At 36.3% G+C, this 23,716-nt stretch overlaps 1 protein-coding gene across 1 annotated transcript in view; it reads left to right on the top strand.

Annotated features, from left to right (window-relative positions):
• Positions 1 to 23,716, top strand: part of SCN9A (sodium voltage-gated channel alpha subunit 9) — a 168,141-nt gene that overhangs the window by 45,482 nt on the left and 98,943 nt on the right. The window contains exon 2 of the mRNA XM_043576946.1: positions 17,812 to 18,119. Coding sequence (XP_043432881.1) covers positions 17,862 to 18,119 — 258 coding nt within the window. The 5' untranslated portion in view covers positions 17,812 to 17,861. The remainder of the gene's footprint in view (positions 1 to 17,811; positions 18,120 to 23,716) is intronic.

The following is a 23,716-nucleotide window of genomic DNA, read 5'->3' as shown; positions in this document are numbered from 1 at the left end:
CTGCCACAACTAGATGCCACCATACCTGCACAAAGGCTCCAGCACAAAGGAATTCCAACCAGCCCCTCCTTCACCTTGGCTTCACTCATTCCAGGGTCAGAGTAAAAGGCAAGTGAATCCATTTGGATCAGCTTGGGAGATGTGGCCTCACCCCATGAGCAGGAGTGGAAAGGAAGGGTAGTTTGCCTTAGATTTCCACAGTAAGAGGCAGGGCTTCAGTCCCAACACTGCTACTCACAGTGGGAAATCTTCATTCACCCAGATAAGAAGGAAGGCAGATTGGATGTTGGATAGGAAAAATTGTGTGTGTGTGTGTGTGTGTGCGTGTGTACACATATGCATACACAAATCTATAATTTGCTTTTGGATTAAAAAACAAAGCAAATTAGTATCTGATTATGTAAGATTGGCATGTATGTACAGACAAAGAATGACTGAATGTTTAGAATCAATGTACTGTATATGCTTGAAGCAAAAGAAGGCATTTTTACTTCAAGTAGTATAATTTTCAAATAGTATCATCTTACATTTGAGTATAAATGCCATCTAGTGGCAATGGATAGCACCTCCCCACCTAGATAATAGATAATTTGTGGTGCTTTTCTAACTCTGTGAAATTGTAATTCTATAGAGAATTCCCTTATTTTATAAGTTAACTATGAAATAGTGCATTATGAAGAGATAAGAAGAGTGTAAAAAGTAACAGTAAAAATAGATTATATTAAAAAGAAGCAGTTAAAATTAAGGACATGGCATTTTGTCATTTTTTTGTCATTTAATTACCAGATCTTATCCAGTATCTGACACAAAGTGGTTACTCATACTCTTTACTGGTGTTCCAAGAAATGAAAAAGAAAAGGCAAAAAAAATTGTTATTACCTCTAGAAAGTATGATCATCTATTGAGAATACAAAATTGAAAAACTATGAGAAATGAAAATTAAAGATCACTAGATGCAAAGTCACATTAGCAGCAGTTACCAACTAGAATGTATATGCTTTTAAAAAATAGGATATCACTGGGGTGTCTGCGTGGCTCAGTCAATTAAGCATCAACTCTTGATCTCAGCTCAGGTCTTGATCTCAGGGTTGTGAGTTCAAGCCCCATGTTGGACTCCATGCTGGGCATGAAGCCTACTTAAAAAAAATAGGATGTCATTTATAATGGAAACATAAAACTATGAAGTGTGTAGATTAATGTAACTAGGAATACACAAATCCTTACGTAGGAAAAAGTAAATTCTAAAAAGGGATATAAAAGATTATCCACTTCATTAGAAAGTCATTCTATACTTTTGGATGGGAAGACAATATTAAAATATATAAAATTTTACAAATTATTCTATAAGTTTCAGTTGGCTTTTTGTAGAAAAGGAGAGGACTTGTCTCAATATGTACTAAGACATATTGTAAAAAACCTTTATGGGAGGAGAGGTGAAGGAGGCTACATTAGGCAATATTTTCAGAGCATTACAATAAGGAAATTAAAGGTACCTGTTCAATGAAGAAAAGATACCGCTAAGAAAGTTAATGACATAATAGAAGGTATTTGCAATTCTGACACTGAGGTATTAAAATCTGGTATATACAAGGAATACCTACTAATCAACCAATAAAAGACAACAATCACAACAGAAATATTGGAAAAAGGATAAGAACAACGAATTTACATAAAAGAAGCCCAGAGCTCTAGTAGGCAGACAAAGAGTGCTTAACATCATTTTATTATTTTTTATTTTTTTAACGTTTTATTTATTTTTGAGACAGAGAGAGACAGAGCATGAACAGGGGAGGGTGAGAGAGAGAGGGAGACACAGAATCTGAAACAGGCTCCAGGCTCTGAGCTGTCAGCACAGAGCCCAATGCGGGGCTCCAACTCACGGACTGCGAGATCATGACCTGAGCGAAGTCGGACGCTTAACCGACTGAGCCACCCAGGCACCCCGGCATCATTTTAGACCACAGGAATACTAACTCAACAAAGAAAGGGTGGTTTTCCACTTCTTAGTCTGGTAAAAGTTAGAAAAATATTAAGACGGATTCGACTTGGGAAGAGAATATTGTAAATGTGTAAATGAATAATGTCAAATATTGGTGAGGAGGTAGAGGGACAGAACCTTCATGCACTCCAGTGGGAGAGTAAAAAAGTAAAGCCACTCTGGAGAGGAACTTGCCACTGCTTAGCCCATTTAAATATAGATTACCCTAGGAACCAGCAGTTAAGCTCCCAGGGAACAGTTTCCCAGTAATTCTTAAACAGCTCTATAAAAGTACACATACAAAGTTGTTCATGACCATGTTATTTTGTGCTGGTGGTAAGTGAGTTCATTGAGGAGGTAATGAAGTTTAAGCCAGGTAGGAGCCTCAGCAATGTGTTCACATGGTTATCTATTCTGGTAAGATTTACAAAAGTAAGATATCTTAACTATAATATATTAACTATAATTTGCCTCCTATTAAGTAGTGTTAGAGTAGCCATGGGCATATCTGGTTTGCAACAAAGTGGAGTTGAATTGGGCAATCTTAAAATTAGGATTACTTTCATTTTTATTTAGTAATTTGAACAATTGGAAACTGATAATATTTATGTTGTCTTGCTTTAGTCTTTTGTAGCTCAATAAAGAAAAATTCCCAAATGTATTCCATTAATTCTGCTAGCAGTTAGTATGACAGCATTTAAAAATAAATTTTAATACACATAATAATATTGCAAATAATTCAATTTATGGTTGGTCATTTAAGATTTATTCTCTACTTTTAAGTTAGTGAAGGGTCTTTCAAAATAAGATTACTTTGAAAAATAGTAATATTTTACAACAGTATACTCTGAAATCTTCAAGGATACTATTTTCTACACAAAGAGAAAAATTCCATCTACTTTTTTTTAAATCTGAGAACAATTAGTAATAAAACCACTCAAATGTTATAGACTGAAATAATTGAAAATCAGTTAAGATGAAAGGAAATCTAGTTCATGTATACAAACTGATGAATTTAAGAAAATATACAAGCTGGAATTCATTTATGCATTTTATTTGACACAGTATTAACATCTGTAAGATATCATTAATGCTTTGTGTAGTCATTGTTCACTTTTGTCTAGTAAATTGTTTTATATACTCAGACACACCCATTCTGATGTTCATTTCTTTCTGTGTTTCCATTTTTCTGTTCTTAGGATCTTTTCCTTCTGCCTAATAAGTTCCTTTAATGTGTATTTACTATAGTGATGAATTCTCTCAGTTTGCATTTTTTGAAAAATGTTTTTTTTCATTTCACGTTCATCTTTTTAAACTTTTCATGAAGTACAATATACTTATATAAAAATGCATATATCCTAAATGTATACCCCAATGAATTCTCCAAATTAAACAAATCGTGCAACCAGCACTGGGATAAAAACACAGAACTCCCTCACTCTAGAAGAATATTTTTACTCCCTTTAGTATTCTGGATTGTAAGGATATTATCAGAATAATACTATTCTGATAATATAATATAATATAATATAATATAAATAATATATATAATATATCATCATCAGAATACATTACCATATTGTCAGAAAATCAAGTGGCAGGTCTACTTTTTTCCAAGCACAGTTATAAGCTAAGGTTACACTGCTCTCGAGGATTTCATAATTTTAGAGGTTCCCAGAGACATCTAATTCTAACAGTTAAGTACAACTCTCTATTTATGGACTGCAGTTAAATGATGATACAGTTAAGTGCACCTCACTTTCAGGGACAGCTCCTTAATACTGATGAGGAATAACTATGAGTTAGCAGGGCTTGGGAGTTGGAGAGAATTACCCTGGTTCAAACTAGCTTTCTAGTGAAATGGATTGGATAAATCCATCATGAAGATAGAAAATTAATTGATAAGGTTGTATTATATTTGACTACTTACTTCTGATGACATTGTAAGAAACTATATAAAGTTAAAAACAAATGGAGATATACTGAAGAAATAAAGGATTATATGTAGATTCACAAAGGCTCTCTTAATTCCATTCTACCTACCTAAATGTAAAAATTTTGGTTAATTTTAAAGTTTCAGATAACAAAGCAAATAATATGGCCATTACCTAAATCCCTAAGTATAATGGATTATAATAATTGGTTTTACTGCACCTAGACTGGACAAGGGTAAGGTAAAATATTAGAGGTAGAACAATCAGCAATTTGAAAATTTATACAATTTTCTAAAGTAATAAACTGATATTCATGAAGTATTGGAAGGTTTGCCAAAATTAGAACTAAAATTATGTATTTATTTTGAACAAAATAATACATAAATTTCAAGACAGCAAATTAAAAAATCAGTCAAGGAGTTTCACAGATCTTTTATTGCAGATTAAATGCAATACCAAGCAGTATTTGGATATGACCCATGGTGCTTTCAGCCTTCAGCCTGAAGTTGGGAATCTTCAGTTATTGGAGGTCCCAAGCTCTGTAGCCCACTAGGATGCCATTTAATCAAGGTATAGGATTTCCAAACAGTAGTGATGTCAGTACAATTAAATACCAAGAATTTAGGATTTTAGTTCCGTTTATGCTTACTTTATTGCTACTGTGCAGCCATAAAATCTTTTCAGAGAAGCACACAGTAGCTGTGGCATACCCTGATAAAGAATTCTGATCAAGACAATTGTTTCCTGTGCTCCCATAAAAACAACTATTACAAAGCAGAGCAGGGTCTTAGGTCCTATTTGCCAAGTTCTCCTAGAACTTCTTAAAATAAGATGGGCATTTATCTAAGCTTGCCCAGAACAGTCCCAGTTTATGCCTATTGTCTTGGTATCTGATGTGATGTAGCATTTATGCTTGACAAAAAAATCTTGGTTTGCAACATCAGTGCTATGTTCATCCTACCAAGGATGGAACCAGATTTTTAAGTGTATTTCTTACAGTCAAGGTGTATCTGTCTCTGATTTCCTCCAGTGATGCTTTCAGGTGTTCAGCTATCAGTGAAATGAAAAACTATTCAGAGATTTTTAAGTTAATATTCAAGGAGCAGATAAGACTGGACTCAGACCTGGTTTAATTATTATCTTTTCCCCATATTTTCCAGATTCAGTCTTCTAGCAGCTTTGGTTTTCTTATCTAATAGCAGAGCTACTGGATGACTAAAGGGCACTTCTGCTTGTCTTCGGATGTTTTAGCTTTGTCTTCCTTTTTGTTGACATAGAGGATTTGTATGGTCTTGATATTCTTCTCATGCACTGAGGCTGGGAAGCCTCATCTGGAAGTTTTTTCAGTTCCAGTGGAAGAGAGAATATGTCATAACATTTCATACTGGAAGTAAACACTGCTTCTTCCATCTCTCCTGATGATGTCTTTCTTTTTTATCATGGGATTTCAGATTTTATGGATGGAAAGATTATGAACAAATAGGAGAAGATTTTAAAATGCCATTGTGGCCAAAGAGACCTTTGTGGTTATAAGAAATGGCTAAGTGAACCCCGTGACAGCCAGCGTGGAGTTGTCCACTGCCTTGTTTTGATCATGGTATCGGTATTCACATGACAGTAGGAGAATTTCTAAGTCGAATCGGTTTCTTTCATCTCAGTGTCACCCCACAGTTTGTAAAGTAACACAGAAAGCAAAAGAGAGTCTTTGTGTCTTAACAGAATTGTTAAGATCAACATATAATTAAGTCTTAACTTAAAAAATATTTAGTGTGCTTAACACCACTGAGTAAGTTAAATTGCCACTATTCTAAAAGGAAATACACACAGAATCCCTAGCAGATATACTTTTTGGCCTACTTAGTCATAATGACTCTCAAGTACAATTAGGACTCAGACATTGTGACTCCAGTCTATTTCTGTGTTTATAAGTTGTAAGCTCATTCCTTACCCAGGAGAGCACATTTTCAGAAAATTATCCTTCCAAGCATAAAGGTTGATCAGCATTTCTCATGGATCTCTTATTGATCAAAGTGATGTTATTTTGTACTGTGTAAAATGTTATTTTTGTATATTAATTATAGTCCATTTTAATTAGGCCTGTTATCACTTAGGTATAGATCCCTATGTATGGCAATATATTTACTTGATCAACTCAAATTTGGTGGAACATTGTTAACTTTACATAATGTTAGCGTAATTCTACATCTTTGGTTTCTTTTTTTTTTATATACGCTCTTTGTCTTGAAATAGTTTCAGACTTATGGAAGACTGATGCAGACAGTGTGGAGAGTTCTCATGGAATCCGTACTCAGTTCCCCTGTTAACACTTTACGTTCCTATGCTACATTTGTCACAAGTAATGAGACCATAATGGTACATTATTATTATTAACTAATGTCCTTACTTGATTCATATTTCCATAGTTTTTCCCCACTGCCTTTTTTCCTCCTCCAAGATTCCATCCAGGATACCACATTACATTTAACCATCATTATCTCCTTTGGCATCGTCACGCTATGGCAGTTTCTCAGACTTCCCCTGTTTTTGATGACCTTGACAATTTCATGACCAATACTGATGAGGTATTTTGTAGGATGGCCCTTAGTTGGGATTTTTCTGATTTTTTTTTTCATCGTTAGATCAAAATTATGAGTTTTGGGGAGAAAGAGGAAAGTACCATTCTCATATCCTATCATGGGAACATATCATCATGAGTTATCACTGCTGATGTTGGCTATGATTTATTTTACAATGCTTTTGAAAATACTCATGTAGGGGCGCCTGGGTGGCTCAGTCGGTTGAGCGTCCGACTTTGGCTCAGGTCATGATCTCACAGCTGGTGAGTTCGAGCCCCGCGTCAGGCTGTGTGCTGACAGCTCAGAGCCTTGAGCCTGCTTCTGCTTCTGTGTCTCCCTCTCTCTCTGCCCCTAACCCACTCGCATTCTGTCTCTGTCTCTGTCAAAAATAAATAAACAAAAAAAAAAAAGAAAAAAAAAGAAAATGCTCATGTATAGATTCTGTGGTGCCTTGAGAATGCTTTAAAAATTAATGGTACTCCAGTTAAAATTCTACCTGTGGGAAAATATCACTATTTCCAGAGAAGTGACATTTTCAAAGCAGTTTTTCACTTGGCAACAGTGAGCATCAATAAAACATTCTATTTTACTTAATTTTATTTTGGGTCCACTGTCGTATATAATTTAGATCTGACCTAATTTGATTCAGATTTTGGCAGACCTTCAAAATGGTGTATTGGACCAATTTTAATTTTATATACATAGAATCAAAGTTATCTGCAGGTAAGAGACTCAATGACAGAATATAAAACAGAATCTGAGGTTATTACAGAGTCATGAATGTGTAATTTTTCTCCTCCTTGATATATGGAAATGTCCTATCTTAATCCTATCTTAATCCCTCTAATCAAGAAATTAAACAAGAAATTCAAGTTGCTTTCTACAAGAAATACTGAAAGTTGTCAAAAAGTTTACTGCTAAAAGAATTATATGGGAAATATTTTAAGAGAATAATTCCATTTTTTAAATGTAGATTTCATATGTAAGACAAAGTATGCTGATAATAATAATCATCACCAAAGCATAATTCATATTACAAAATTATATGGACATAATACACACATATCCTATCTGAACCACAACAGAGTTGACACTTTGACATTAATAAATCAATTGGGAAGTACAATTTAGCATTCCAGTATTAGGTAGCTGCCATGGGGCCAAGAAAGCAATAGAGGCCACTGGGACCTTTGCCAGTGTAAGATAATGGGCAGAGCCCACATTTTCTCCTTTCAGTCATTTAGGTAAACATCGGTTTCGGGGTTCATGTAAGTGATTTCTGGGAGATTCCCAATTTGGACCTCAAGCATGTTCAGTAATCTGCCCTAATCTCACTCTCAGGGGTTATTCCTATGTGAAAGGAACCAGGAGGTATTCCTATGAAACAAGACCCAGAGGACTAAAGGAATCCCCGAAAGCAACTTCCTGCAGGCTGCTTCTGATATTTGAGTCCAGGAAAACAGTTTTCAGAACAGTAGTCTATTAGCAGCCATACCAAGCATCTAGAGTCCCTAAAACTCTATAAAGACTGCCTGTGACATTTCTTACTTGAAGGAAGGGATCATTCTTGTACTCTGTTCACAGACTCCATTAATGATATTCAAATGCTTCCCAGAAGGTGAGCCAAGTGGAAGAATTCATTTTCTTTTAAGCTTGTTCAGAAATACCTTAAATTCAAAAAAGAAAAAAAAAAATCTTAACTATAGCTCTTGAGCCACATAACTTTGTCTAATTAAAAAAACGTATTTTCCAACTCTCCATATAAAGTTCAAGGCAACAAAGATAAATTAATGGGAATTTCCTTAAATAAAGGAAATTCAGTAGCAGTCTAAACCTCTGAGCAATCAATATTTATCCTAGGATTGCTTGCAGTGTCTAATATCATCTTTTTTAAAGTAACTGGTTCTAGTCTACATGCTTCAATGATTTCAGTCTCAGAAGGGGTGCATATCTTGGCTATCGAAGGTCACATACATAGCTAGTAAATGGCAAACCCAGGATCCAAACTCCAGGCTTTCTAGCTCCAGAACTTGCACTTGCATCACTAATGTAAACCAAAAGTCTGCTTCTATTATACATATGTGTGAAACATGTTTCATGTTTAAAAGGCTAGTAATTCCTATAAACTGAAATATCCTCAAATGATGAAATTAATAGCTCTTAATTACAGGTGCATAATGAGATTTACCTAAGCAAGGAATTCAAATGGAAGGACAAGTTAATACTATTAACAGCACCATTTTTTCATGATAGCTATGTGCAAAACTCTCTACATACCATCCCAATCTTAACCAGTCTTTGAGGCAGTGATTATTAACATTTTTCAAAGTAGGAAACTGAAGCTCAAAGAAGGTAAGTCATCTGGACAGAGTCAATAGCTATAAAAGGTAGAACAAGGTCAAGATGATGACTTATCTGTGAGCTACTAGAACCAGTTTGGATTTTTCTGTATTGAATACAAGTGTACTTCATGGTATACATTACCTATCCCTGAAGGATTTTACCTATTTTACATTTTTTAAGTTTATTTATTTATTTTGAGAGAGAGGGACACAGAGAGAGAGAGAGCACGCACATGGGGGAGGGACAGAGAGGGAGAGAGAGAATCTCAAGCAGGTCCCACACCCAGTGTGGAGCCCAGTGCAGGACTGGATCCCACGAACCATGAGATCATAACCTGAGCTACCAAGAGTTGGATGCTGAATCAGCTGAGCCACCCAGGCACCCCCTATTTTACATTTTGGAATTTGAGCTGTATTTCCAATGTCTTGCAGAAACTCAAATTTAAAGAGAAACTAGAAACTCAGTAAAGAGAAAAATTGTTTTTTTGAAGTGTATACACTCTTAAATAGTATTCATAAAGTTCTTTAGTTCTCAATATCTTTTAGTATCTTTCTGAGTTTTTTTTTGCAATGTTGTCATTCCTGAAAGTTAGAAGATCAGAGATCAGCTTTTTAAAAGAAAATTGAGGTATAATTGACATATTACATTATGTTACTTTCAGTTGTATAACATAATGATTTGATATTTGTATACCTCGTGAAATGATCTTTGCAATAAGTAGTTACCATCTGATATCATACATAGTTATACATTTTTTTCCTTTTCCTTTTGATGAAGACTTAAGATTTACTCTCTCATCAACTTTCAAATATTCAGTACAGTATTATTGACTATAGTCACCGTAAGAGATCAGCTTTTTAATTTTTTTTTTCAACGTTTATTTATTTTTGGGACAGAGAGAGACAGAGCATGAACGGGCAAGGGGCAGAGAGAGAGGGAGACACAGAATTGGAAACAGGCTCCAGGCTCTGAGCCATCAGCCCAGAGCCCGACGCGGGGCTCGAACTCACGGACCGCGAGATCGTGACCTGGCTGAAGTCGGACGCTTAACCGACTGCGCCACCCAGGCGCCCCGAGATCAGCTTTTTAAAACAAATACTTGGAAAAATAGATGTAACTCTTGGTTATTTTACAATAGGAGTATGTTTTCCTTCTTCTTGCTGACCAGATTGAAGGATGAGTGAGGATAGGGCACTGCAGCCAGGAGTATTGCATGAGTCAAATGAAAATGGAGGGAACAGAGGATACAAGAATGTGGTTTCCGGGCCTCATCGAGAAAAAGTGATGTGAGCAACATGAGTGATGTTTAAAATTGAGAATTAGAACTAAAATTTACATGGCGAACAACTTGCTTTACTTTTTCATTGTCTTGAATTTTACAGCTGGAAGTATTCTAAGGGAGAGAGGGTATTTTTGTTAACCTTGCATCTCTTTCTCTCCTCTTCTGCTCTCTTTTCCTGTTTGGTTTATCATCTTCCTTCCATCCTTCAACATCACTTCTCATTCTCCCTTGTGTCTTCTCAATCCAGATTTTCTTTCTTTAACTCAAAGAAGCACATAAAACACATAAAATCCATCAGAGTTCAAAATAAGTGGTGCTTTTCTTGAATGGATTTTATGTTTACCCTTTCAATTTTAAAATGGAGTTTTTAAACTTTGATATTTTACATTCCTACTCTTCAAATAAAACAAAATCCAAAAAATTTTGGGCATCTTTAATTGAATTTGTTTTCTCTTACTAAGTAGTAAAACCTGGTCACTAAGTTACGTGTATTCACCAGATGTTTTCAATTTAATGCATTTGTTGCTTTAAAATGGTTCTTAAAGGGGGTTCACATCAATAATTTATAATCTTTAAAAGTAGACAAGCTTAGGACCTCTTCCCCCAAATTTATTTTGGTATTACTTGGGTAAGCCCTGGTGGCTGTGTTTTTTTTAAGTTATACAGATGATTCGTTTATACACTCTGGTTGAGAACCACAACGGACCATACCTTTGTTTTGACATACACATTTTTTTTTTGGCAACAATAGGGACAAATAGCACTTAACTGCCTTCTTACTATTACCTAACATAAGTGAAAAGAGCTTTTAAAACATAATGCTTAAGAAAATAATAGGGAATAGATTTGTTAATTCCATACTATGGATTCTTGGTGTTAGTATAATGTAATGCCAATTTCTAAACCTAATTATGGAAGAATTGGTGTCAGATTCAGTGAAATTTGATATTACTGAAAATCATACATTCAGCAAGCCAGCCATGTATGGTACCTGAAAAAGTATTCCCTATTCATCTAACAGAGAAAGTAGAAGACGCATTCCTTACCCTGTGGGAGTTTGCAGTGTGACACGTTATGCCTTTGAAAGAGAGGTATTGGGGCGCGTGGGTGGCGCAGTCCGTTAAGCGTCCGACTTCAGCCAGGTCACGATCTCGCGGTCGGGGAGTTCGAGCCCCGCGTCGGGCTCTGGGCTGATGGCTCAGAGCCTGGAGCCTGTTTCCGATTCTGTGTCTCCCTCTCTCTCTGCCCCTCCCCCGTTTATGCTCTGTCTCTCTCTGTCCCAAAAATAAATAAACGTTGAAAGAGAGGTATTAACAAAATAAATTTCCAATTGTCTCCAGTTTACCCTAATATATAGATTATGGGTCTAATGTATAGTTTTGTTTCAAAACTTGTCTTTATTATTGGAGTTCTAAATTTTCACTAGAATTATCTTTTTAACCGAACTTCTTTCATACTTTTCAGCCTGATGACTCGTGATTAAGTTTCTTCTATCAATTCTTTTATTATTTTCTCTCTTCCATTTGCTGCTCCCTCTTCTGAGACTGATGCTGGGACTCCCAAAATTATTTCACATCTTCTGAATTTTATTGTGAGTTTTCCTTTGCTCTTTTACTCTACTGTATTAGGCAATCTAAAGTATAGAGTGCTATGAATTTTTTTCATATATATGTACTTGTGTGACCATCACACAGACCAAGTATAGAACATCTCCATACCTGAGAATTCTCACTTGTGCCCCATCCTGGTAACGTACCTTTGAAAGGTAACTAAAATTCTGACTTATATTTCTTTTCAGCAAATATTACATCAAAAATTTTATTTTGATGGTCATGCCTTCGAGAATTTTTATTCTTTTTGATTCCCCCCCCTTTTTTTTGATACCCTATTCTTTTCAGTAAGAGATTATCTTCTAAAATCTCTCTGAGAATACTAATTTTAACCCCTTCATATTACTCTATGTTTGACAATTTTTTTCTTTCTTCTAGAGTTAGGAGTTTGGTCTGTGCATCCCAATCCTTCAGTTTTATGTTTTTGGTCATCTTTGATTACCAATTCATCCTTAATTATCTGTTAATAATTTTGAATGAAAGACTATGTTGCTGTTATTCAGGGTTGCTTCTGCCTTATGTGGGTCTGTTTCCCAAACAAATCCTTCCTTGATGGGGAGGAATGCCTGTAGGCTTTGTGTATGTATCTGGTTTGCTACATTTTAGGATATGGGCAAAGAAAAGGCAAGAAGAGTCCACCTTCATAGAAAATCCTAAATAATCTACCAAAATGCCAGGGCCAGTAAGAGAATTTAGCAAAGCCACAGGGCACAAGGGTAATTAATATTATGTAAATAGGTTCAGTTTTATCATTTTAGCATAAAACAATTGTTCCACTTTGTTCTTCAAACCAGTGTTTCCAAAGTGTCTTCTGAAGAACATAGGAGAGATTAATGTGTGAAATGCAAAGGGTTCTGTACGGACTTTAGGTTTCCCTGGGGAAATAGGTGGGGGAGTGAAGATAACTCAATTGAGAATAGTGATGGGGGCTTCAACCCTAACCGAATATTCTTATTTCTTCAAAAAACAAAAAGTTAAAAGTCCAAAGCAAATATGGGAAACTGTTAAAGTTTGTTAAATCTAATGCTTTCTACACTTTTCTGTGTGCTTGAAATATTTCATAATTTATCATTTCTGGCATTATCAAAATTAAACAGCAACAACAGAAGAGTTCTGTGATCTAGCAGATTCAGGGTCTGCTACATATCAATTCTGTCAAACTCTTAAATGTGTAAAGTCCCTAATTGTCCAGGGGCAGAGAAATTTGTTTGTTTCCTACTCCAGCATTTTCCACATTTAGCCACAGAACTTTTTCTTATGACATATCAAATCATATTGCATTTACAGACAGCAGCTTTTGATATGCTGCTTTATAATTTATACCCAATTACTTACCAAAATAATTTGAGGAATTATTCAGTGAAAATGTAACACATTTAAATTAGAAATATGGGAGGAGTCTGGGTGGCTCAGTTGGTTACACATCCAAATTGATTTTGGCCCGTGTCATGATCTCACAGTTTATGAGAGATCAGGCTCTGCACTGGTAGTATAGAGCCTGCTTAGGACCCTCTCTCTCTCTCTCTCTCTGGCCCTTCCCTTCTCATGTGCACTCATGCTCTCTTTCTCTCTCTCAAAAATAAGTAAATAAAAACTTAAAAAAAATAGAAAGAGGGGGCACCTGGGTGGCTTGGTCGGTTAGTGTCTGACTCTTGATATTGGCTCAGGTCATGATCCCAGGGTCATGGGATCAAGCCCTGCATAGGATTCTGTGCTGGTATGGAGCCTGCTTGGGATTCTCTCTCTCTCCCTCTGCCCCTCTCCCCTGCTCTCTCTCTCTCTCAAAAAAAAAAAAAAAAAAAAAAAAAAGGAAATAGAAATCGAAATTCAAAACACATGAGAAAAAGGTAGTAGATTAACCTGCCCTGCTTCTAGTAAAAATGGAAATGAACACCATAGGTGGTCTTATCTCAATTAATTCAGAGATTTTTTTTTTGTTGTTGTTTAGTCTGGGGTTCAATTTAGCCTGGAGATAAATCCCACTGCTTCACACTTGAATATAGAGGAGGAAGCGGGGAAATATGACTTGCAACATTGTTGGGTAGAATAATCCTTAGTCAACTTGTTTTCTGACTTATTTAATTGTGGGCCAACTCTGTGACTTCTCTGCTGGACAGAAATGTTTCTCTCTTCTGACATTCTCAGATGAGTGTAGGCTGTGGCTCCTGGTTTAATCTTCTCACCAGGGGAAATTTGTCTTTCTCTCTTCTTCGGATTTGCAGAAACTCTTCAGTGTCTTCTCTGGTTTTCAATGATATCATGAAACTTTTTCCTCTTGTCCATCTTTGTTTTCATTGCAATGGGAATTTGGAAACTAGGGGATGATAAAACATGGGATAACCATTGTCATGAACTGGAAGCTGACAGTGTTTTGACTTGGAAAATGTATGAGGGAAAAAACAGATGACAGATACATAGATAGTACATGCATACATGCATAGAAAATAGGTAATAGGAAGAGAGTACAGAATAAATACTTTTACATCTATTTCAACTGTAAGAAATCCTAGATACGAGGATACTACCTTCACTTTTTGTTTTCAGTAGTTGTGTAAGTATCATCTAACATGAGGCTAATGTGCAATATTGAAAAGAAGATGCAGTCATACTAATATTAGTAAGTGGGAATATGGTAATATTATTTCTCAAAATTTTAAATTAAACATAAAAAGAATAAATATTGATTGATTTTATTAAATGTATTAAGTTCAAGTCAAATAAATTTAAGTGCATCTTTTCAAAGTACTTTTTTTTTGGACAATAAATGCATGATATCTTCATTATAAAAATTTGAAAAATAGGGGCGCCTAAGTGTCCAACTTCGGCTCAGGTCATGATCTCATGGTTCATGGGTTCAAGCCCCATGGCGGGCTCTGTGCTGGCAGCTCAGAGCCTGGAGCCTGCTTCTGATTCTGCGTCTCCCTCTCTCTCTGCCCCTCCCCCACTCACGCTCTGTCTCTCTCTCTCTCTCTCTCTCTCTCTCTCTCTCTCTCTCTCTCTCTCAAAAATAAATAAACATTAAAACCAGATTTAAAACTTTGAAAAATAAAGAAGAGTGCCTGGGTGGCTCAGTTGGTTAGGCATCCGACTTCAGCTCCAGTCATCATTTTATGGTTTGTGAATTCTAGCCCTGCATTGGCCTCTCTGTTGTTAGCACAGAGCCCACTTCAGATCCCCTGTCCTCCTCTCTCTCTCCCCTCCCCTGCTCACACTCTCTCTCTCTCAGAAATGAATAAACATTTTAAAAAATTTTTGGACAATAAAGAAAGGTATAAAAAAAGTAATAAAAGTAACCCATGTTTCCTCAGCTGTGAATAACCCTCATTAAATATATTGTGCCTTTAATTTCAGACTTTATGTACATTTAAAAAATTGAGATGAATATACATGTATGTGTATGTGTAACACATATATTAATTGTCCATTATAAGATTTTATAATTTATTAAATAGTCTTTAAAAGCAGTCTTTTTTTTTTTTAATGTAGGCGTTATGCCCAATGCAAGGCCCAATATGGGGCTTGAACTCATGACCCTGAGATCAAGACCTGAGCTGAGATCAAGAGTCAGTTGCTTAACTGACTGACCCATCCCGGAGCCCCTAAAAATTCTAATTCTTTAAATACCACTCAATTTTTCATTACATTTTCATTTTTTATTTACTGAAACCCTGACTGTTAGGCTTTTAGATTTATTATAATTTTTCAATATTATGCAAACATTGCAGTAAACATCTTCACAGATGGGACATCTGAGACTATTGCTTTTGGATAAATCTTAGAAGGGAGGTTATTTGGCAATAAAAATGAATTAACATATTTAACGCCTTTGATGGATATTGCAAAATTCTCCTCTAAAAGTTTGTACACATTATTTATTCCCATCATCCAGATGGGAGGCAGTGACTTCCTCTATACCCTCCAAACTAGAGGATGATGATGGAATCTGATCTGGTTGTAAACACATGCTTAGTATCTTTCTTCACTTTATCCTGTCCAGGAAAATACCTCCCATGCATGGTACCAGTGACATGAATCACCCACCAGCCCTGCTGTCTGTATATAGTTTAGTGAATCAGAATATGTATGTTGAGGGTGTGCATGAATAGAGCGTGAGGGGAAGAGAAAGAAGGGAAAAAGAAATAGGGAGAGTAGAACTGGGGATTGAATATCTGAGTTCATGACATCTACTTACTTACTGTCAAATAATTCCTGAAAGAGGTGACATTTCCAGTTGAATGTAGGGAGTACAAAAATGTCAGTTCTCCAGACATCTTTTCTCCAAGAGACAGGTATGTGTACGCTGAAGTTAATCTTTCCCTCACCTGTATGATTTACAAAAGTGTTGAAGAATCTCCTAAACCCAAGTGGAAACTGCACTCACTGCCTTATTTCTCAGTTTGATGTTGGTGCCAGTTTCCAACAGGCTACCAAAGTCTCTTTTAAAATACATAGACTTCTGGTAAGGATTTTCTTATACTGTGCCCAAATAAGTGAGGGGAAAAGTCATCGACTGTGTTCTACACATAATTGAAGTTCATTTTGTTTGATATGGAAATAGAGTCCTGGAAAAGAATAATTTTAGCTTCTCCCACTTCTTTTCTGAATCTATATTATCTGTGTTCTCACTACTGTGATTTGCTAGATTTTTATATTTAGCATTGGAAAATAAAAGAACAGATCATGGCTTCTCTTAGGTCACCCTGCCTCTGGCTTTGGTGACATTCCTTACTATATACAGCTTCTCAAGCTGTTCACAATGGGCCGATGTATTAGAAGTTGGTGTGTCCCAATTCTCAGGCAAACCTAATGCCAGAAGAAGAAGAAGAAGAAGAAGAAGAAGAAGAAGAAGAAAGAAAAAAAAGAAGAGACTCATTTTTTTTTAATGGAGAAGTTACAAAATTACCCTGACTCACTGGAATAATGAGTTTGTTATTTTCAAAATAAGAACTGTTATTTTTATGCTTTTTTATTTAGAACATTTCAAAGTAATAATATATAGAAACTTGACTTTTTTATTTTGTATTTTTCTTTTCTGTAGGTGTTGTAATGTTTTGTATACACATATAAATTATTTAGGGAAGTCATAGTTTGAATGCATCTCATAGGGTGTTTTTTGTTTTGTTTTGTTTTGTTTACTTTTTAAATTGATTCTGTCACAAATATTTTCTGAATCTCTTTTCTTTTTTCTTCCTAAAACATTTCTCCAAATTGTTTTTAATTCAAAATGAAAAAAAATATTTTTTTCTGATTTGTAAATGGGTATGTAATTGTGAGAAAATATAAATATGCAAAATAGAATAGAACAATGTTTCCACCACATCATTTCACAGAAATGAGTTTCCCTATGACAGAGAAGCAGAGGTTGTGAGTATGTTATGAGATTAAGACAGAAGAGAATCAGGTGATCAGAGAGGCAAGAGGAGAATCTGGAGAGTCGTACTCTCAGAAGCACTTTTGTGGGACGCCTGGATGGCTCAGCTGGTTGAGCGTCTGCCTCTTGATTTCGGCTCAGGTCATGATCTCATGGTTCATGAGTTCAAGCCCCATGTCTGGCTCCGTGCTGACGGTGTGGAGTCTGCTTGGTATTCTCTCTCTCCCTCCCTCTCTGCCCTCCCCTGCTCTCTTTCTGTCACTCAAAATAAGTAAAATAAACTGTAAAAAAATAAAGAAGCACTGTCATAAAGAATTTTAAATAAGGAAGGTTGATTCAATAGCACTAAAACTAAATACAGATGAAAAGTAAATAGTTTTTTTTTTCCATTAAATTGTCACTTTTTTATTTTAGAAGCTGGGAAGTATTAAAATCAAATTTATTTTTACATGTTAGAATTTATTTTTTAAAGTTATAATCTATAAACCTTTATTTTTTAATATGAAATTTATTGTCTAAGATCAAATTTTTAAATAAAGATGGTTAGATAGCATGGAAAATAAGTCTTGCACATAGTAATCACTTAATAAATGTTAATTCAACATAATAATTCTGTGAACACATTACTTCTTGTAGTTGAAACCAAAAATCCGTTTTTTATTTTTTGTAATGTGCCATATCTTACTAGCAAACACCTATCTCTTTGTTTCCACTTAGGCCTCTTATGTAAGGAGCTGAAGGGGAAATAAAATATACAGGATGAAAAGATGGCAACGCTGCCTCCCCCAGGACCTCAGAGTTTTATCTACTTCACAAGACAGTCTCTTGCCCTCATTGAACAACGTATTGCTGAAGGAAAAACAAAGGAACCCAAAGAAGAAAAGAAAGATGATGATGAAGAAGGCCCAAGGCCAAGCAGCGACCTGGAAGCTGGCAAACAGCTGCCCTTCATCTACGGGGACATCCCACCAGGCATGGTGTCAGAGCCCCTGGAGGACCTCGACCCCTACTATGCAGACAAAAAGGTGAGTTTATTGCGACCTCAGTAGTGCAGTCTCTGCACTACTCTGTTGGCTTCTTTTGTACAGAGAGATACTTCAAAGTTTTTTAAATGTTTATTTATTTTTGAGAGAGAGACAGAGACAGAGCCTGAGCCAGGGAGGGGCAGAAAGAGAGGGAGATGCAGAATCAGAAGCAGGCTCCCTGCTCTGAGCTGTCAGCACAGAACCTGATGTGGGGCTCGAAGTCATGAACTGCGAGATCATGACTTGAGCCAAAGTCAGACACTTGACTGACTGAGCCACCCAGACATCCCTGTACAGAGAGATATTTTAAATTGAGAGTAAGTGGAATTTAGTGAAAAACCAGATAATGACAAAAATGTTCAGTTACATATGTATGTGGGATATTCAGAACTTGTACTCTTAATTTTTCATCCAAACTGGTTCTGTCACTGACACGTTATTTTGATATCCTTAATCTTTTAAAATATTCAGTACCATGTTCTGCCTTTTGGGACATGACATAGATGCATACCTGTAGGAACGGAATTATTGTCAGTTGAGAACTAAGACCTCGGGGTATGTCCAGAATGCGTTCGCATGCAGGTGCCAGCTGAATTTATGGGGATATGTAAGATCATTCAACTAATAATGGGAGTTTAGACTTCTGCTTCATTTAGGGTGTTGAAAAACGGGTCTGAGATAGAGAAGTGGGACATAAATCAGAAAATGTTTCTATTGTTCAAAAAAAGAAGGGGAGGAGGGCGCCTGGGTGGCTCAGTCAGTTAAGAGTCCGACTTCAGCTCAAGTCATGATCTCATGGTTGTGGGTTCGAGTCCCGCGTCAGGCTCTGTGCTGACAGCTCAGAGCCTGCAGCCTCCTTCGGATTCGGTGTCTCCCTCTCTCTCTGCCCCTCCCCCACTCACACTCTGTCTTTCTCTCCTTCGAAAATAAATGAACAAAAAAATTAATAAAATTTAAAAAAAAAGAAGGGGAGGGAGTATCTCACAAAATTACTCAGAAAGTTGAGGATAAAGAAAGGTGATTGGAATGAACAAAGAGGATGAGCTGGTAAGCTTTTTGCAAGCAGTTTGTGTTCAGGGGTGGGAAGGAAAGCAAGAAGGTGGTGGAGAGCAAATAAAAAGAGGAAGTGGAGAGCAGTACATTCATGCTGAAAAATCTGAAAAATTTTCTGCCAGAAAGGCAGAATTTATTGAGGCTCCAAATAAATTGAAAACTTTTTAAATATAGGATAGAAATAGCACCTTGAAAGTAAAAAAAATAATAATAATCCTCAGAGAGAAAAATACATAAGGTTGGAATCATGTAGCTAGTTGCAGATGTTAATAGACAAGGTACAAGCTAAGGCCAGATTGTATTTGCATTTGAAAAGTGGAGAGAAGGGGCGCCTGGGTGGCTCAGTCCATTAAGTGTCCAACTCTTGATTTCACCTCTGGTCCTGATCTCACAGTTCATGAGTTCAAGCCCCGCATCAGGCTCTGTGCTGACAACACGGAGTCTACTTGGGATTCTGTCTCTCCCTCTCTCCCTGCCCCTCCCTTGCTTGCATGTGGGTTCTCTCTCTCTCTCTCTCTCTCTCTCTCTCTAAATAACCAAATGAACTTAAAAAAAAAAGATGGAGAGAAGTCTTACTGAGACTTGAGGGGCAAATAGAGGTTGGATTTAAGAGTCCTGATACATTGAAGTAAATGGAGGCACATCAGAGGAAATGCGTGTTACATGATGTCAATATTTTCCACACCACAGGAATGGAAATTGTCCTCTGAAAGTCAAATGTTGAGAGTAACAGAACTGAGAAGGTGTTTTCACTTTAGGGAAATGGGAGAGAGTTTGAAACACCTGCTGTAAAGTTATTCTGTTGAGAAAGTGAGAAGTACAGCTTTCCTGACACAGTAGTGGACACAACCAGGTTGAAGTTAAAGTTGACTAAGAGGAAACTCTAAAGGATTATATCGGCAGTTCTGTAACTCTCCAACATTGCTTTGCCGTATAGCACCTGTAGACTTTGAAAGGTCAAGAAAGACAAAATAAAGCCCATTTTAAAAAATAGTTTAAGATATAAATGAAAGGGAATATTTCCTGATAAGACATCTAGCAAATAAAGTAAAATAGAGAACATATTTGAAATAACCTGAGAAATATAAAATATGATGAGGTTACATATTGATAGTAGAAACCCATCTGCCTCAGTGGTAATTACTATGAACAGCAGTACCTAACACTTGCTTCACATCACAACAGGCTGGCAGCACAGCATTAAAAACCAGAATACCTGAGAAGCCCTTGAAATACTATATAGCATTCTAATTAATCAATCAGTATTCTGACACAGCAAGGAAGAATGCTAATATGGATTAAGGATTGCTGTGTCAGGCACTAGACTTTTTATATAAATTAGCATACATATTTATCATAACCTGGTGAGATAGGAAGAAATACCCTGTTTTTATTTTTTTTTAAGTTTATTTATTTACTTGGAGAAAGAGAGGGAGGGAGAGAGAGTGTGAGCTGGGGAGGGGCAGAGAGAGAGGGAGAGGGAGAATCTCAAGTAGGCTCTGTGCTGATGTGGGGATTGATCTCATGAACTGTGAGATCATGACTTGGGCTGAAATCAGGTCGGAGGCTTAACTAACTGAGCCACCCAGGTGCACTTACCCCACCCCTCTTTTTTTTTTTTTTTTTGGTAATATCCTATTTTTATTTTATTTTATTATTTTTAAATTTATTTATTTATTTATTTATTTATTTATTTATTTATTTATATAATTTTCATCAAAATTAGTTAGCATATGGTACAACAATGATTTCAGGAGTAGATTCCTTAAGCCCCTTCCCCATTTAGCCATCCCCCCTCCCACAACCCCTCCAGCAAACCTCTGTTTGTTCTCCATTTTTAAGAGTCTCTTATGTTTTGTCTCCCTCCCTGTTTTTCTTATTTTTGCTTCCCTTTCCTTATGTTCACCTGTTTTGTCTCTTAAAGTCCTCGTATGAGTGAAGTCATATGATATTTGTCTTTCTCTGACTAATTTCACTTAGCATAATAGCCCCTAGTTCCATCTCTGTAGTTGCAAATGGCAAGATTTCATTCTTTTTGATTGCTGAGTAATACTCCACTGTATATGTGTGTGTGTGTGTGTGTGTGTGTGTGTGTGTGTGTGTGTATACCACATCTTCTTTATCCATTCATCCATCGATGGACATTTGGGCTCTTTCCGTACTTTGGCTATTGTTGATAGGGCTGCTATAAACATTGGGGTACATGTGTCCCTTCAAAACAGCATACCTGTATCCCTTGGATAAATGCCTAGTAGTGCAATGCTGGGTCACAGGGTAGTTCTATTTTTAATTTTTTGAGGAACCTCCATACTCTTTTCCAGAGTGGCTGCACCAGTTTGCATTCCCACCAGCAGTGCAATAGAGATCCTCTTTCTCTGCATTCTCGCCAGCATCTATTGTTGCCTGGGTTGTTAAAGTTAGCCATTCTGACAGGTGTGAGGTGTGTAATGCCCTATTTTTAGATGAGACAAAGGGCTTGGGGAAATTAAGCAATGTGCAAAATGTTACCCCCCAGTAAGTTGTAGATTTTTAAAATTCATTTGGTTTGTCCCCCTACTGAGATATTCTATTATACCACATCTCTTAATATAGTCTAGTTTCTGTTGTATAGCAACCACTATGGTAACAACTTCACAAAAGCAAATTAAATAATGATGAGTAAATAACACACGCAAAATAAAAAATACTTTCTCATTTTACTTATTACTTCATCCTGAAAAATTCCTGGCTCAGAATGGATACCTACTACATTTCCCATTTCCAAAGGGGGTCTGGATGTTACTTAACCAGCCACCTCTTAAGGAGGAAAGGAATCTTTCCGGAATAATCCCCAAGGCATAGACATAAACTAATACTGCCTTAAAGTAATTTGGGAGGTATGGGAAAATGTTTGCATTTGAATGGAGGATTATAGGCCTATTAACTAATGGAATGATGTTGGCTGTGATAGACTAATTTAATAGAGAACATTTAGGATGGGACTCCAACTCTTTGCCTTGGCCCCAATTCCTTTCAAATAATATAACACCAGCCACATCAAAAGCCTAACCCACATTTGCATCAGTATAGTTGAGTTGAACTAGGTCAGACAAAGCAATCTATTTTTCATGGCTCTCTATTCTTGACGTGGTTACAAAGATCTAAAGGGATAACCAAGTCTTCTTATTTTCTTTTGGTTTGGAGCTTTAGATTATCAATTTTTTTGTGTCTAGCTTTTCAAACATTTCTTGATAAAAGTAGTTTTGACTTTTGCTTGCAAACTTAGAGTTGCTTGCAACTTTGTGGATTGATTCCTCCATGTTTCAAGTTATTCACACTAAGAGACAAAAATTTTATTTCTGCTACATTATAATTATTACTAGTATTAAAAATCTTAATGACCCCTGGGGGTCAAATCTTAATGACCACCTGGGTGGCCCGGTCGGTTAAATGTCCGACTTCAGCTCAGGTCATGATCTCAGGGTTCATGAGTTTGAGCCCTGCATCGGGATCTCTGCTGTCAACACAGAGAGCTCACTTCAGATCCTGTGTCCCCCTCTCTCTCTCTGCCCCTCCCTGCTCACATACTTTCTCTCTATTAAAAATAAACATTTAAAAAATATATCTTCACTCTTAAAAACTGAGAATAAACTGAGGGTTGATGGGAGGTGGGAGGGAGGAGAAAGTGGGTGATGGCATTTAGGAGGCACCTGTTGGGGTGAGCACTGGGTGTTGTATGGAAACCAATTTGACAATAAATTTCATATCAAAAGAAGGAAAGAAAGAAAGAAAGAATAAAAAATATATTTTAATGACCCCTAATTTGACTTTGGCCCAGACTTTAATTTGTATTTGAGTGTAATTATCAATGCTTTGTTAAAACAAAGAACACTTGATAAATTAATGATAGAAGTTAGGGCTTCATTTTTTATGTGATGAATATATAAGTGCTTTTTAATAGTGTTATGCAGTGCTTTTATTATAAGTGAAACTTTGTGTCTTTAAGAAAGAATAAATTACTAATTACCCTGTGCTATGGGTATTAAGAGGACAGGTACAATGGCCTACTGTGCTTTATATGTTACCTATAATTTAAGCAGCTGCTAGCAATATTGACTGAGAATTTGCAATGTGCCAGAAACTTAAAAGCTTTAAGTTAAATCTTAAATCTTGATACACTGTGCTTTTTAGAAGGCACTAAGTGCTGGCTCTCAAGTTGTTAAATGGTGGATCTGGTATTTAGAATCACATCTGTCTAAATCAAACATATGTTCTTTGGGTACCATATTTGTCTAATTTTATGTTCAACAAACTCTTAAATAAATGGGCAAAATTAAAAGAATTTATTCAGACTTTGATATCTATGCATTTCATAGTAGGATTTTGGAATTTACTAAAGGGACCTATACTGACCCCCCACATTTCATAGGCTTACCTATTTTTCCTGCCTATAACTAACTCCTGTGTGTGTGTAAACCCAGATATTCCTAGAGAAGTTCTTGAAGTGAATAAACATTGGGAATTTAAATTTAAAAATAGCAAATGAATTGTTTTTTGTAAACATG

Source organism: Prionailurus bengalensis, chromosome C1, assembly GCF_016509475.1.
Source record: "Prionailurus bengalensis isolate Pbe53 chromosome C1, Fcat_Pben_1.1_paternal_pri, whole genome shotgun sequence".
Taxonomy (NCBI): Eukaryota; Metazoa; Chordata; class Mammalia; order Carnivora; family Felidae; genus Prionailurus; species Prionailurus bengalensis.
Note: the sequence above shows the minus strand (reverse complement) of the source record. Positions and strands in the feature narration are given on the sequence as shown.